This window comes from Microcebus murinus, chromosome 10 (assembly GCF_040939455.1).
Source record: "Microcebus murinus isolate Inina chromosome 10, M.murinus_Inina_mat1.0, whole genome shotgun sequence".
In the NCBI taxonomy this organism is placed as follows: domain Eukaryota; kingdom Metazoa; phylum Chordata; class Mammalia; order Primates; family Cheirogaleidae; genus Microcebus; species Microcebus murinus.
Genome location: NC_134113.1, coordinates 75,070,022 through 75,083,178, shown reverse-complemented (window position 1 = coordinate 75,083,178; position 13,157 = coordinate 75,070,022). Strand labels below are relative to the sequence as shown.

The window sequence follows — 13,157 nt, the reverse complement described above, 5'->3', positions numbered from 1 at the left end:
CACTAAGGACTCTCGAGTGGTTCAACTGGCACTGATGGGACTCAGGGATCCCTGGCTGGATAAGAAATGCAGGTAAGAGTAAACCTGCTCCAGAATCGGGCCATATTATTGCCCCTCATCACCCAGAATTTCCTTATCTGCTAAATACAGTCACTGGCTGGGGACTGAAAATATTCTGCGACCTAAAATATTTTGTCTTCACTTCTCCCTTAGATCAATGCTTCTGAAATGACAGTGCTTAAAACTCCTCAGGTGTTTGGTGAAATGCAGACTCCCAGGACGTATTCAGTAGGTCACCACGATGCATCAGCCTCTCGGGGGATTCTGCTGAGGGTGGCCTTTAGCCCACGCTTTAGGAAACTGTCCGGTGCCCACCATCTGGGGGATGGGAACACTTGTAGCTCTGACTCGGTTGGGGCAAAGGCAATGTATGTAACCTAAACATTTGTACCCCCATAATATTCTGAAATTAAAAAAAAAGGAGGAAAGAAAAAAAAACCAACTCTGTCCTGGTTTGCACACTTGGATATACATTAGCTTCCTCAGATAGGCGGCCAATATAACAGGATGCAGAAAGCTAAATGAAGGAGAAAGATGGCTTCCCTGGGACAATCTGAGCCAAAGGGAAAGATGGCACTGGCTGGTTAACTTGCCCCATAAGAGATACTTCTGGATGCCAGATAATGTGGGGAGACTGGAGGGGGCCGGGTAGAGTGTGACACTGGGAAGTGCTTCCATTGGAAGAGGCGGTTTTCTTTCTCATGGGAGCTCTATTGCGAATGTCTTCCCCTGGGGATCCATGTCTCAGCTCCTGTGTTATCCATATAAGCGTCATAGCATAAATAAAAATCTCCTAATATTTTGCAGCAAAACTCCACTCTCTTAAGTTTCCCTCAGGAACTTACAAAAGGCCGGAATGCCTGAGAATGGGTTCCTGGGACCAGTAACATCTTCATCATCTATTTCATAAGAGAAACATTAAAGCAGAAATTAGATCTGGTTCAAAATGTACAAATTTCACCATTAAACACTTGTAGTTTCACAGGGAATTTGGGTTCTACAGCAGTGGGACTGTTTTTCCTGCGTGTTAAGTAAAAACATTCGCACCATCTCACTCTCCTGGCTCTGTCTCAATGACAGATATTTAGCAAAATCAAATAAGGTTTCGCCACATTTTCTTTCAGTAATTAAGGACTGGTTAAGTTTGTCAATTGAGAAAACTTTCTGGATTCCTGTCTAAAATCTTATGACACATTCATTTAAACTGAAAGCAGATGCTTGCTTTGGAAGAGTATTGACATTTGGGGGAGAATTTAGGAAATGCCAGTAACAGAAATAAATGGATTTGGCGATCAAGTTGGCAGCAGTAACATTTCCCATTAACTACAGCATGAACTTGGAATGCTAGGCAGCCCTCTTAATTACTATTTCTTTGTTGAGGCGTTTGTTGTTGTTGGATCCAAAAGTGATGCCTCTCACAAATGAAAAAGATCATGATTTTTTTTTTTTTTGAGGGAGGAAGGAGATAGATTTTACCAGCTCTTCTAAAAACCTGGATTGTGAAAGTCAAATTGTAAACGTCTGGCTGAGATGATCATTCCAGAGCACACATTTTTCTATGGTTCTGCTATCTTTCCTACATGGAAAGAAAATTGGATTATACTCTGTAGCTTCCTTCCTTTAGGTTCAAGTTTACTGAACACATCTAGGCAACACAATGGAAATATAGCATCTAGTTTACTGGGTCATCCTATTTTTCCGTCGGACTTTTTATAGGAACCACATACACAACTGTCTGGAGGACACAGGTTCCATATTACGTGGTGGTAAGGAATAAATTTTTTTTTCCAATTTAAAATCACACTCATAGTTAAAATTCATAGAGTAAATCAATCTCCACCCCTCCCTTCCCCCGCTAGAAACTGAGGAATGGAAAGATGGAAAGTTCTGACCCTGTCTAGTCACAGAGCAGCAGAAGTGGAGATGCAGCTCACAAAAAGACCTTGCACAGGGGCTGGGACTCAGTAGGTTCCAAGAAATGTTAGTCCGGAAGCCCTCTCCTTCACTCCCTTGGGAGGGCACTAGATGTCTTCATCACAGCTCGGTGAGGTCACCGCTCTGCACCCAGCAGGTCGCCTGCCCCAACAACCTTGCTCCTGCACATGCCCAGCCAGCTCTGTGCCCTGATGCCTGAGGCAGGCTAGGGGGAAACTATTCCCAAGCCAGCAGTCACTTCAAGCGCATGCCCATATATATGCTAAGTCCCTTCAGGATTAAGGGAAAACATAAAACAATGCTCCCAGGTTAGGACCTGGAAGAGAAAGCCACTGAGAATGTCTTGATCTAGCCAGAGTTCATTTACCCCATAGCTAACGGGACGCTGTCAGGATACAGTTCAATGCAGGACCCTGGTTTTAGGCTCAGGCTGATGGCTGTTTACATCCGGCTCTGCCCTCACCAGCTGAATGATGGGTTTGATGCTTCACGCCTAGGAGCCTCAGTGGCCAAAGAGAAATGCACGTATTAACTTCTGCCTCTCTGGGCTCCTGCAAGGGTGGAATAAATGAACGTAGGTGGTGTGCTTAGCAGAGTGTCTGGCACACAAGGGGGGGTGCAATAAATGTTAGCTCCACTTGCTTCTTCCCTACTTTCCAGCCAGATTCCCCCCTAGATTTTCCCCGAGAAGCCTCAGTGATGGATTTCTCAGCAAAGACAGGATGCTGTTACAAGGTAAGTACTGCCTCTGTAAAGAAAGGGGACTTTTAAGTTCTTCTCTGATTTCTTTTATTTACATTCAGTTAAGAGACTAACAGCCAGTAATCATAGTTAAAACCACAGATTCTTGCAACTAGAGAGCTCTGCAGGGTCACTTGTCCCCATCTCTTGTCTCAGGAAGGTTGAAACTGCCTAAAGCTGTCCAATGTAGAAAATGCATTATCTACTTCTGACTCATTATTAGCTTCATACCAAGAACCCGAGCTTCAAATTGGAAGAAATTAAGCCCCTCGGCTAATAATAATAATACTTAATAGCTAAAACCTTCCTCATCTTTAGCTGGTAGTAGGTCCTATCTTATGGACTTAACATGCATTCTTGCACTGAGCACTCTTGGAAGAGGTAGTGACTAGCATTACTTCCACTCTGTACGTGAGCAGTTGGCGGCACTGCAAGATAGGACCATCTTCCCAAGGTCACACGCTAATATGCAGTAGAGCCGAGCTTCAAACTCACTAAGCTCTCGCAGCTGCTAGACCCGAGGAGAGGGCACAGGGGACACTGTGGCAGCAGCGTGATGCAACAGAAGGCACTGGCTTCAGACTGTGCACTTCGCAGCTTCCTGGCACAGGCCCTTCTCCTAGCCGGACTCCCTGTCTGTCCCAGGAGAGTAACGGGGCTTGTCCTCTGATCACCCCAAGTGGACAGGCTCAAGAGACACGAGGAAGTGCTGTGCCAACCGCCCTTCAAGCGTCAGTCACTGTTGTTCCTTTCACTCGGAGGAGGAGGGTGGCCGGAAGGGGGAGTGCAGAGAGCCCTGCAATGCTGCCCGGCAGACAAGTGGCAGAGTAGGAAAGTACCAGGCAGGGAGACCAGGCTCTGCTCGAGGAAGGTACAACCGGAGGGGAGGCTGGCAGAACTGGTGAGGAGACACCAAGTAGGGAAGGAGGCTTGCAGGCCAGCTTTGCCTCCCCATGGTGCTTCCTGGGACAGACCCTGGGGGCCACAGGCAGGGCTGGGCCAGGGTAACATGGAAAACATGCATATGCCTCTTTCTGTCCCTTCTGTTTTTGTTCCTGGCCTACATAGAGCATTTTTAGATTTGAAAGCCTTTTGGTCATCTCTAACAACCTATATACCAAATTTAGCTTCTGTGTCTGGGCAAAGTTGATCTCCTACTGAGTTTGAGATAAAAAGTTGAGATGCTTGGTACCCTAAAGTAAGACAATGTGTGAAGACAGAAAGTTCTAATGATTATACACATTTCTCTTATTTTTTCACTGAACTGTAGTCCCAGCTACTTAGGAGGCTGAGGCGGGAGGATTGCTTGAGCCCGGGAATTCAAGGCTGTAGTGCACTGTGATCATGCCTGTGAATAGCCACTGCAGCCAGCTTGGGCAACATAATGAGACCCCAAGTCTAAAAAAAAAAAATTATTCCTTTTGCACCTATATCTTAACTCATTCTAGGACATTCCCCAGCATAGAAACTTAAGGGAACTGGACTGCAAATGAATCTAGGAAAGCTTATATGGGTGAAGGGGTTGGGAAAATACTAGTTCAGGGGAAACTACTGAAGACTCTTGTACTTTACAAACCAGTCTGGCCCCTTAATTATCTCCTTTTAGAAATATTTATTGTAGGAAAGCAAATGATGACATTCCAATTCCAATTCCTTCAAGAGAATGTAAACAAAACCAGGGGATTCCTCCAACCTTGCTCCCACCCACAGCGCTTCCTGGGTAGGTCTGTCCCCTGGCCTCAGCAGTGTTTATTGCAGCCGTCACAGCAAAAGGAAAGACTGAGGAAAGGGTACTTTCCTTGCAAACCACACGATGGATGGATTTGAAACAACTCAAGCTCAACTCATTAGTAATCACAGTATGAATGAGTTGTGTTGGGGGAGAGATACTCACAAAAAATATTTTAACAATTAGCAATCTGTTTATACACAAATAACTGCCAAATCTTGGGGAAGTAGGTAAACATTCTCATCATTTCCTGGATAATTCAGTTTTGGACAGATACTGACTATAAGATGATAGAGTAGAAATGAAACCACATTTTAAAAGGACTAGAAAAGTTCTCCATTTAAAACCTCAGTAACATTCTCTCAAATGTAGTTTGGCAGGTTAGTATTTCTCACACACTGACAAAGGGTCAGTCTGGCTGAGGTAGGGGTTCACACTGTTTGGGAGCAGTGGAAAATGAGGAAGAATATGGCAAGATTATGGAAAGTTCTGAATGCTACGACGTTTGGACTCTACATCTGTATACAATTCAATGAATTTCTCAGGTGGCCTTCAATTTATTGGAGCAGTGGAAGAAGACTAGATGTTGGATTTAGAAAAGTACAATGATGCTCTATGATATAAGCAACGAAATAGCTTCAAAAGCAGGTGGGGGTTAATGGCATCACATTATTCATTTCAGAGAAATGAAGGGGCTAAGAGCTGAGAAAGCAGCTGTATGAAGTAGAGGCTCTATGACAGGGGGCGTGGAGTGGAGAAACACCAGGTGCTAATCACTCTTCTTGCCAATTTGATCAAAAGGAAGGAACTCAAGGGAATGCCTCAATAGAGAAAGATTCCCCAGAGGAGTTCAGGATATGCTGAAGTTGTGGAATGAGAAGAATCTAAAGACCTAAGAGAGAGAAATAGAACCAAGACCGTGTATGGATTTTACACTAATGACTACTAATGGCTAAAATAAAAAAGACTAACAACACCAAATGTTAACAAGGATGTGGAACAAATGGATCTCTTGCCATTGCTGATGGAGTGAAAACTGGAACAGTTTGGAGAACTGTTTGGTAACTTCTTAAAACATTAAGGAAACATTTACCCATGATTCTATTCCTATATATTTACCCAAGAAAAATGAACATACAAAGACTGGGACACAAATATTCACAACAGCCTTATTCATAATAACCCAAAGCTGTAAACAAACCAAGTACCCACCCACAGGAAAATGAATAAACAAATTATATGATGAAATGCTACTTAGCAATAAAAAACATAATATGTAACAAAATTGATAAGACTCAAAAAATTATGCTAAACAAAAATATCCAGATGCCAAAAAAGTACATATTAAATGATCACCTTTAAATGAAGTTCTAGGCCAAAGTAATTTATGGTGAAAAATCAGAACAGTGATTGCCTCATGGGAGGGGGACATTTACTGAAAAGAGGTATGAGGGGGTCTTTCTAAGGTGATGGAAATTCTCTGTTATTTGGGGGGAAATTACAAGAGTGTATAAAATTCTCAAGACACTGTACTGAACACTTAAGATTTGTGCTTTTTATTTCATGTTATGTCTCAATTAAAAAACACAAACACAGATGTAAATACTGGCTTCATGAAGGAGGTAAGATAATTCTTCCCCCAATAGGAAAGCCAAAGAAGAGGGAGTCTGCAGGAAATTTTGAGGTAGGAAGAAGGGAAGCTGCAATAATTCACCTTGAATGACTTGAATGTCCTTAGTAAAAGTAAGGGATGACGTCATCTTCTGGGTGTGTGTACAGGGCACTGAGGAGGGGCACAAAGGATTCATGCATTAGAGAAACAGGAGATAGTATAAAAGACATTCTATAATAAAGACATCTGCACTAGAATGTTTATAGCAGCACAGTTCACAACTGCAAAGATGTGGAAACAACCCAAGTGCCCATCAATACATGAGTGGATTAATAAAATGTGGTATATGTATACCATGGAGTTCTACTCAGCCACAAAAACAATGGTGATCTAGCACCTCTTGTTCTATCCTGGATAGAGCTGGAGCCCATTCTACTAAGTGAAGTATCCCAAGAACGGAAAAATAAGCACCAAATGTACTTACCAGCAAATTGGTATTAACTTATCAACACTTAAGTGCACATATAGTAGTAACATTCACGGGTGTTGGGCAGGTTGGAGGGGGGAGGAGGGGATGGACACGCTTGAAGCTCTAACTTGGGTAGAGCAAAGGCAATATATGTAACCTAAACATTTCCACCCTTGTAATATGCTGAAATAAAAAAGAATATATAAGTAAAACCACAAGGGATGAATCTTTAACGCTCTTACTCTGGATCCTGATTTGTTTGTTTTTTCCATGATGCTCTCTTCAGAGTTTTACAAAACTCTGGATCCCATTCAAGAGAGATTTGTGTTTTTCTCTTCCTGCACTTGATAGGTTGGACGAAGGTCTAGGTGAGGACATACATTCTCCACAGAAGGGAAAATTGCTTTTTGGGGTGGCAGTGGTGACAAATGATCTTAGTTATTACAATGGTTTGTGATCTCCCAAAGCTCAACTCTCCCTAACAAATCTTATTCTTGAGTATTTAATTGGGCGACAGGACATTTAGACAAAATATCTAAAAAGGGTCCTTATGGGGTGGGGAGTAATAATGAAGAAAGCAAAAGTTGAGAAATACTGGTCCAGGGAAAGCAAAACACAGGAAGTGGGGTATCTTGGGTTGGCCTGGTCAGGTGGGTAAATGATGGGCAAGCTGTGAAAGAGTCTAAATTGATGTCATGTGCATTACTGAAATGTTTCAGATACATCCGAGACGGGATTATAAATTATGAACGTAAAAATCAGAAAGAATGAAGATTCTAAGATTGGCCAAGAGCATGGCTGGAAGGGATGAGTAAGAGGAGAACAACACTAATGGTGGAGGGTACATCAATTACTAAGATCTTAAAAGAAGACAACGGAACACAGAGAAGAACAAGGAGATGACAGGTCATAATCATGACCCCTTCATAGGGTCAGTGGGGGTGAGAGAGTCTGAGAAAAGGAAGGGTGGGCAGAAGAAAGAGGTCAAGGTGAGAAACTTGAGAGACGGCAGTGATGACGATGGAGAGCTGGAGAGAGACAAGCATGAGCTGGACAGAGATGAGTGGAGTGAAAGTGCAATGGGCTTGGGACTAGAGATAAGCAAAGGTGGAAAGAACCTGGCTACGAAAAAAGGTCACCGTGGGGTGGGGAGTGGTGGGGAGTAAGATTTCACTCCAGAAGGACTGCGGCAAACTTGCCCACCCAAAGCTGATAATATTAACACTGTAGGAAGGACCTTGGAAGCTTTCTTTATCTGTGGGACTGGCTCTGGGTGCTCTCTGGGGCTTCAGCTGAAAAGCAGAGAAGGAGAGAACTGCTATCTTGAATGCATAAACTTCCTTTTTATAAAATAAAATGTTGAGAGGCAAGTGCTAACGCTATGGAGAAATATATTCCTGACCTTAAAATTTATGTTAAAGGTGATGGTTTCTCTTTGCCAGAGTTTGAATGTTTGTCCCCTCCAAATCTCATGTTGAAATTTGATCCCCAATGTTGGCAGAGGGGCCTAAAAGAAGATGTTTTGGTCATGGCAGCGGATCTCTCATGAACGGCTTGGTCCCATCCTCTTGGTAACCAGTTCTTGCTCTATTAGCTTCAGGGATTGCTGGTTGTTAAAAAGAGCCTGTCCCCTCCTTCCCTTTCCCTCATTTCCTCCCTCTCACCACGTGATCTCTGCACACACCAGCCCCTCTTCACCTTCTTCAATGAGTGGAAACCGCCAGAGGCCCTCACCAGGTGCCCAATCTTGAACTTTTCCAGATCTCAGGATAGTGAGCCAAATACACCTCTTTTCTTTACAAATTACCCGGTCTCAGGCATTCCTTTAGAGCAATGCAGATGGACGGGCACCCTCCTTTCTGGGTCCTAGTATTCTCTAGAAATTAAATTTTCTAAAGAATCAGGCTAAAGAAAACCAAATGTATGCTGTTATCAAATTCATCTTCCATATAGTTCAGCTATTGGACATTTTATTACATTTTCCTCTGAGCTTTGATTATCAGATTTATTGTAACACCCACATAGCACTCACATCCTATAATGTGGACAGAATGTCGTTTTGGCAATGAAGGAGGGATGACATGATTCTTTACGCAGTTCTTTTCACATTCCGTTTTAGTAACAAACACCAGGCAGCTATTTTAACCAAGGCATTTGCAGAAATATTTTCCCATACCCTGAATTTAAATATTCCATTACATTCTCTTGCGCCATCAGAGACTTCCACTGTGTTACCCATAAAAAGTTTATGCTAATCTTGCCTATTTTCTTTCTCTCTCTTTTTTAACATTTCAGGTTCAAAGCAAAGCCAACGATAATTAATATAAATTAAGAAACCTGTTCCTCATCAACCTCTCACAATGTAAATATGCTGCACAGAATCACAGGAGATTAGCTTCCAAGTCCACTGAAATGGTCATGAAAGAGGCCAGATATATTTGGGTAACACTCAGTAAAGTCAACTGCTATGAATGTGTCTAGAGCTGTCTGCCGTATAATTCCGAGAATTCAAATGAGTTGCTATAAGATTGCATGAATGCTCTGACAGAGTCACATCTTATTTAGAGCTGGTGGCCTGGACAAAGGCTCATATTTCTCTCAAGGTTATTAATAAACATCTGTGCTGTCCCATATAGTAGCCACTAATCACATGTGGCTATTGAGCACTTGACATATGGCTGGTCTGAGATGTGCTGCGAAAGTAAAGCATACAGTGGATTCCAAAGAGTTAGTTTTTTTTTTTTTAAAAAAAGAATGTAGCCCATCTCGTTAATAGTTTTCATTTTTTACATGCTAAATTTTAAAAATTAAGTTTTACTATTAAATCCATATTAAAATAGTAATTTGGATATATTAGGAACACATAAAATCTATTATTGAAATGAATTGCACTTTTTTGTGTTTTAGAATATGGCTAACCTAAAAAATTTAAATTACAAATATGGCTGTCATATTTCTGTTGGACAGTGTGGCTCTAGGCTGTGGCGTAGTTAACTGTGATAACGTGAAAGTTAACTCGATAGAGAAACAGGGTGTAAATCTTAAATAAATAGTAAGACAGATCAAGTCAAACCAAATTTAAAATATTCTTATCCTCTTCTTGCCTTTGACCCATTGCTACTGGCTCAGAAATATATTAAGGTAAGCAGAAGTGAAGCTCGGAGTTATCCAAATGTAGATTAGCCCTGCTGTTTTCAGGGTCACCTTGCCCTGTCACTTAGCAATGCAACCTCAGGGTGATGTAAACCAACTTTACTGTTTCTTAAGAAAGACAGTTAGGATGGATGGCCCTTTCTCCCAAAAGGCTATCACATGCCATTAAATAGTTTAACATTATGAAGTTTTTGGACTGGAGAGCCATTTGGGCAGCACGGGTAATGGAAAGCGAACAGGATAAGGAGTCCAAGGGAAGGGGTTCAATCCCGGGTCCACCAGACACCCTAGGCCAAGGTCAGACAGAGCCTCTGAATCCGGTTTTCCTTACCTGTAAAATGGGGATGAAGATGGTAATAATACCATCCTCATACCAACAATAGACTGTTGTGAGGATTAAAAAAAATGAATATTTAAAGAAGTAAAATGGAAAGTATTACACACATGTTAGCTGTTATCATTATTTTAATCTGCTGGACTCTAAGACTGACCTTTCTTTACTAAGACACAGCCACTCCTCTCTGTGTGTTCTGGGAAGGAAGAGAAGGCAAACAAGGAGGACTCTGTCCAGATCACCTGACTTCTCAGGACCTTGCCTTCTCCTCCTTCTTGTTCACTATAAAGACTTATTGGAAGGGTGTCATTAAAGCACTAGGAAAACTGCAAAATCTTACACAAACGTAAGGCATTGTTGCCGATCTGGATAATCATCAAGAATTGATTTTTACTGAAAGAGAGAGAGAAAAAAAATCCCATGTTGGTTACCCAGTAACTCCTCTTACTAGGAAAAGTAGCCAAGTTCCAAAACATACTTTCTTGTATTTTTTAACTCACACATACTAATTCAAGATGGTAGTGGTGATAAGATGTGAAGTGAAAAAGGAAGGCTAGAGTATCCATCTTTTGCTCAGGTCTTGGCAAGATGACACAAAAGGATATCTTCCTTTATTTTCAAGTAGGGCTGTATTCAGCATTATATGAGGATCACAAACTGCAGAACAGCACTCTTAATAGTAAATGTTATTTTGTAGCTAAGTCATTATATTTGGCTTCTTTGGAAAAAATACTCATCTGTATTTATTTTTGAAACCAGTGCTATATAAGCCAGGTACCCCAAGAGGCATTGACAGGATTTACACAGCCATAAAGTTATTTGGACTCCAAGTAGGACGTATACAGATGCAACAATGACTTTAAAAATATGAGTCTTTCAAACTTCACATAAAGAAATAAGTGCTCATAAAAGTAACAGAGCAAAATAAAAGCAGCATATCAACTTATATCTAGCTATATACAATAACTAGAAGCAATTTTCCTCACATTTTGATTTATTATTTTTAAAGGGAGCTTCCTTTTACAAAAAATTTTTTTTTTCTGGTATAGTGGCACACTTCTTCATTCTCAATTGTTTTTCATCATTCTCAGTATTTATTCAGTTTTACCAATGTTATCGATAATAATTTAAAAATTAAGTTTATGTAGTTTTGATTTATACTTTATTTCTTTCACTTTATTTCATTGTCCTTTCTTGGCACTTATTAATTTTTGTGTAATGTTTCCCTAATTTTGTGTTCTAGCATATGGATAAAGTCTTTTTTTTTTCTGAGACAGGATCTCACTCTGTCACCCAGGCTAGAGTGCAGTGGCCTCATCATAGCTCACTGTAATCTCAAACTCCTGGAGACTCAAGCAATCCTCCTGCCTCAACTTCCCAAGTAGCTGGGACTACAGGTGTGCACCACCACGCCCAGCAAATTTTTTAATATTTTGTAGAAATAGGGTCTCACTATATTGCCTAGGCTGGTCTCAAACTCTTGGCCTAAAGCAAGTCTCCCACCTCAACCTCCCCAAATGCTAGGATTATAGGCATCAGCTACCACACCTGGCCAATAAAGCCATTCTTGAACATAAAACTTCAAACTGAGGATGGCACTTATCAGCTTATACTATATTAGATTGTTCTGTGATTAACTATCTCCAGGCTTTCTGTTCAAATGAGATTAAATAAAAATATGCATTAACACACACACACACACACACTTAGTAAGGAGAACTAGTATCTATATGAATATGTAAAGTCAAGGAGCAAAGAGGAAAGTGAAGAAGATGCATCATGCTAAATTACTGAGGCAGTGGAAGCAATCCTGTTAGGGAAAGGATAAAAGAACAAAGTCTACTATTAGCCTTAAAAATATTGGAGAGGCAGCCAAATGTGCTCTCCAGAAGCTAAGAGATGGAAACATTCGGTAAGTATGTGGATTGTCATCATTATGATAAGCACAGATAAATATATCATTATTCTCTGATTCCAGCAATTTTTATCTTTTATTTTTATTTCTTTTTGTTTCAATAGATGTCCATTTCTGATGTTTTTTAACCTTTTTTTTTTTTTTTTTAAGTTTAGAAGCTAACCACCACCATTGTTACTACTGCCATTGACAGGCCCATCACCAATACGCCTAGACTTCATACTAATAAAGACACAAGATGCAAAACTACCCCTTTACTTTAGTCTTTAGTAACCCTAATGACACTGTCAACCTTTGTCAGGGGAGCAAGTGAAAAGTAAACACGAGTGAATGAGCCTAAGAGTTATTCGTAAGAGTAAAGTCACCACTGCTAATTCCAAGTAAGCTTCACTTTGGTTCTTACATGTAATATTAATACAAACTGAACATGAGTTGTGGTTATACCATTTGGTTATACCTTCAGAGAACAGCAGGTTACATCTTCAGAGAACTGCTTTTCCTGAAGTATATCATGGAATACATCATGTCTTGGGAAATGCCTTACCAAATACCAAATATAAATGCCTTACCAAATAAAAATGCCAAATAAAAATGCCTTATACCAAAATGCCTTATACCAAATTAAAATGCCTTACCAAAAAATAAAAATAAAAAATAAAAGAAGATGACTTTGGGAAATGCCCATAGTCCCTTAGTCCCTTCTTAAAGATTCACAAGGCATATCAGCATGTTAAAACTTCTTGCAATAAAGGAACTATCTTGACTTAGCATGTCCTAAGTTTATTTGATCCTGTAACCCTTCAGCATTCCTATCCCTTTACAGAAAATCTATGATCACCTGCCAGAATTAGTATTTCCAGAAAGACACTCTGGGAAAAACTCCCTTTGACTGATAAGGGATAGAATTAATTGAGATGCACATTACTTGCTCCCAAAGTTTGCAAATACTAATTATTCAGCTCTAGGAAGAGCCAACAGCAGCACAATCAAATGAGTGTTGAGAAGGAAAGGGTTTCTTGAAATCACAAGGCCGCCTGCTCAAGGGTAAATAAATGTTCCACTTACTTAAGGAGATTGCCCAGATTAAAAAGAGCCCGGTTGTGCTGTGGGTGTAGCTGGAGAGCCCTCTGATAGTACATCTTCGCCTCCGCTGTGTCTCTCGTCAGCGTCCCAAGGTTGTTTAGGGCACTTGCATGGCGTGGATACAAC

General features: G+C 40.8%; 1 protein-coding gene across 3 annotated transcripts in view; it reads right to left on the bottom strand.

Moving 5' to 3' along the window:
* Positions 1-13,157, bottom strand: part of TMTC1 (transmembrane O-mannosyltransferase targeting cadherins 1) — a 263,719-nt gene that overhangs the window by 33,267 nt on the left and 217,295 nt on the right. For all 3 annotated transcript variants that reach the window (XM_076007529.1, XM_012748003.3, XM_012748009.3), the window contains one exon: positions 13,014-13,157. In XM_076007529.1, coding sequence (XP_075863644.1) covers positions 13,014-13,157 — 144 coding nt within the window. The remainder of the gene's footprint in view (positions 1-13,013) is intronic.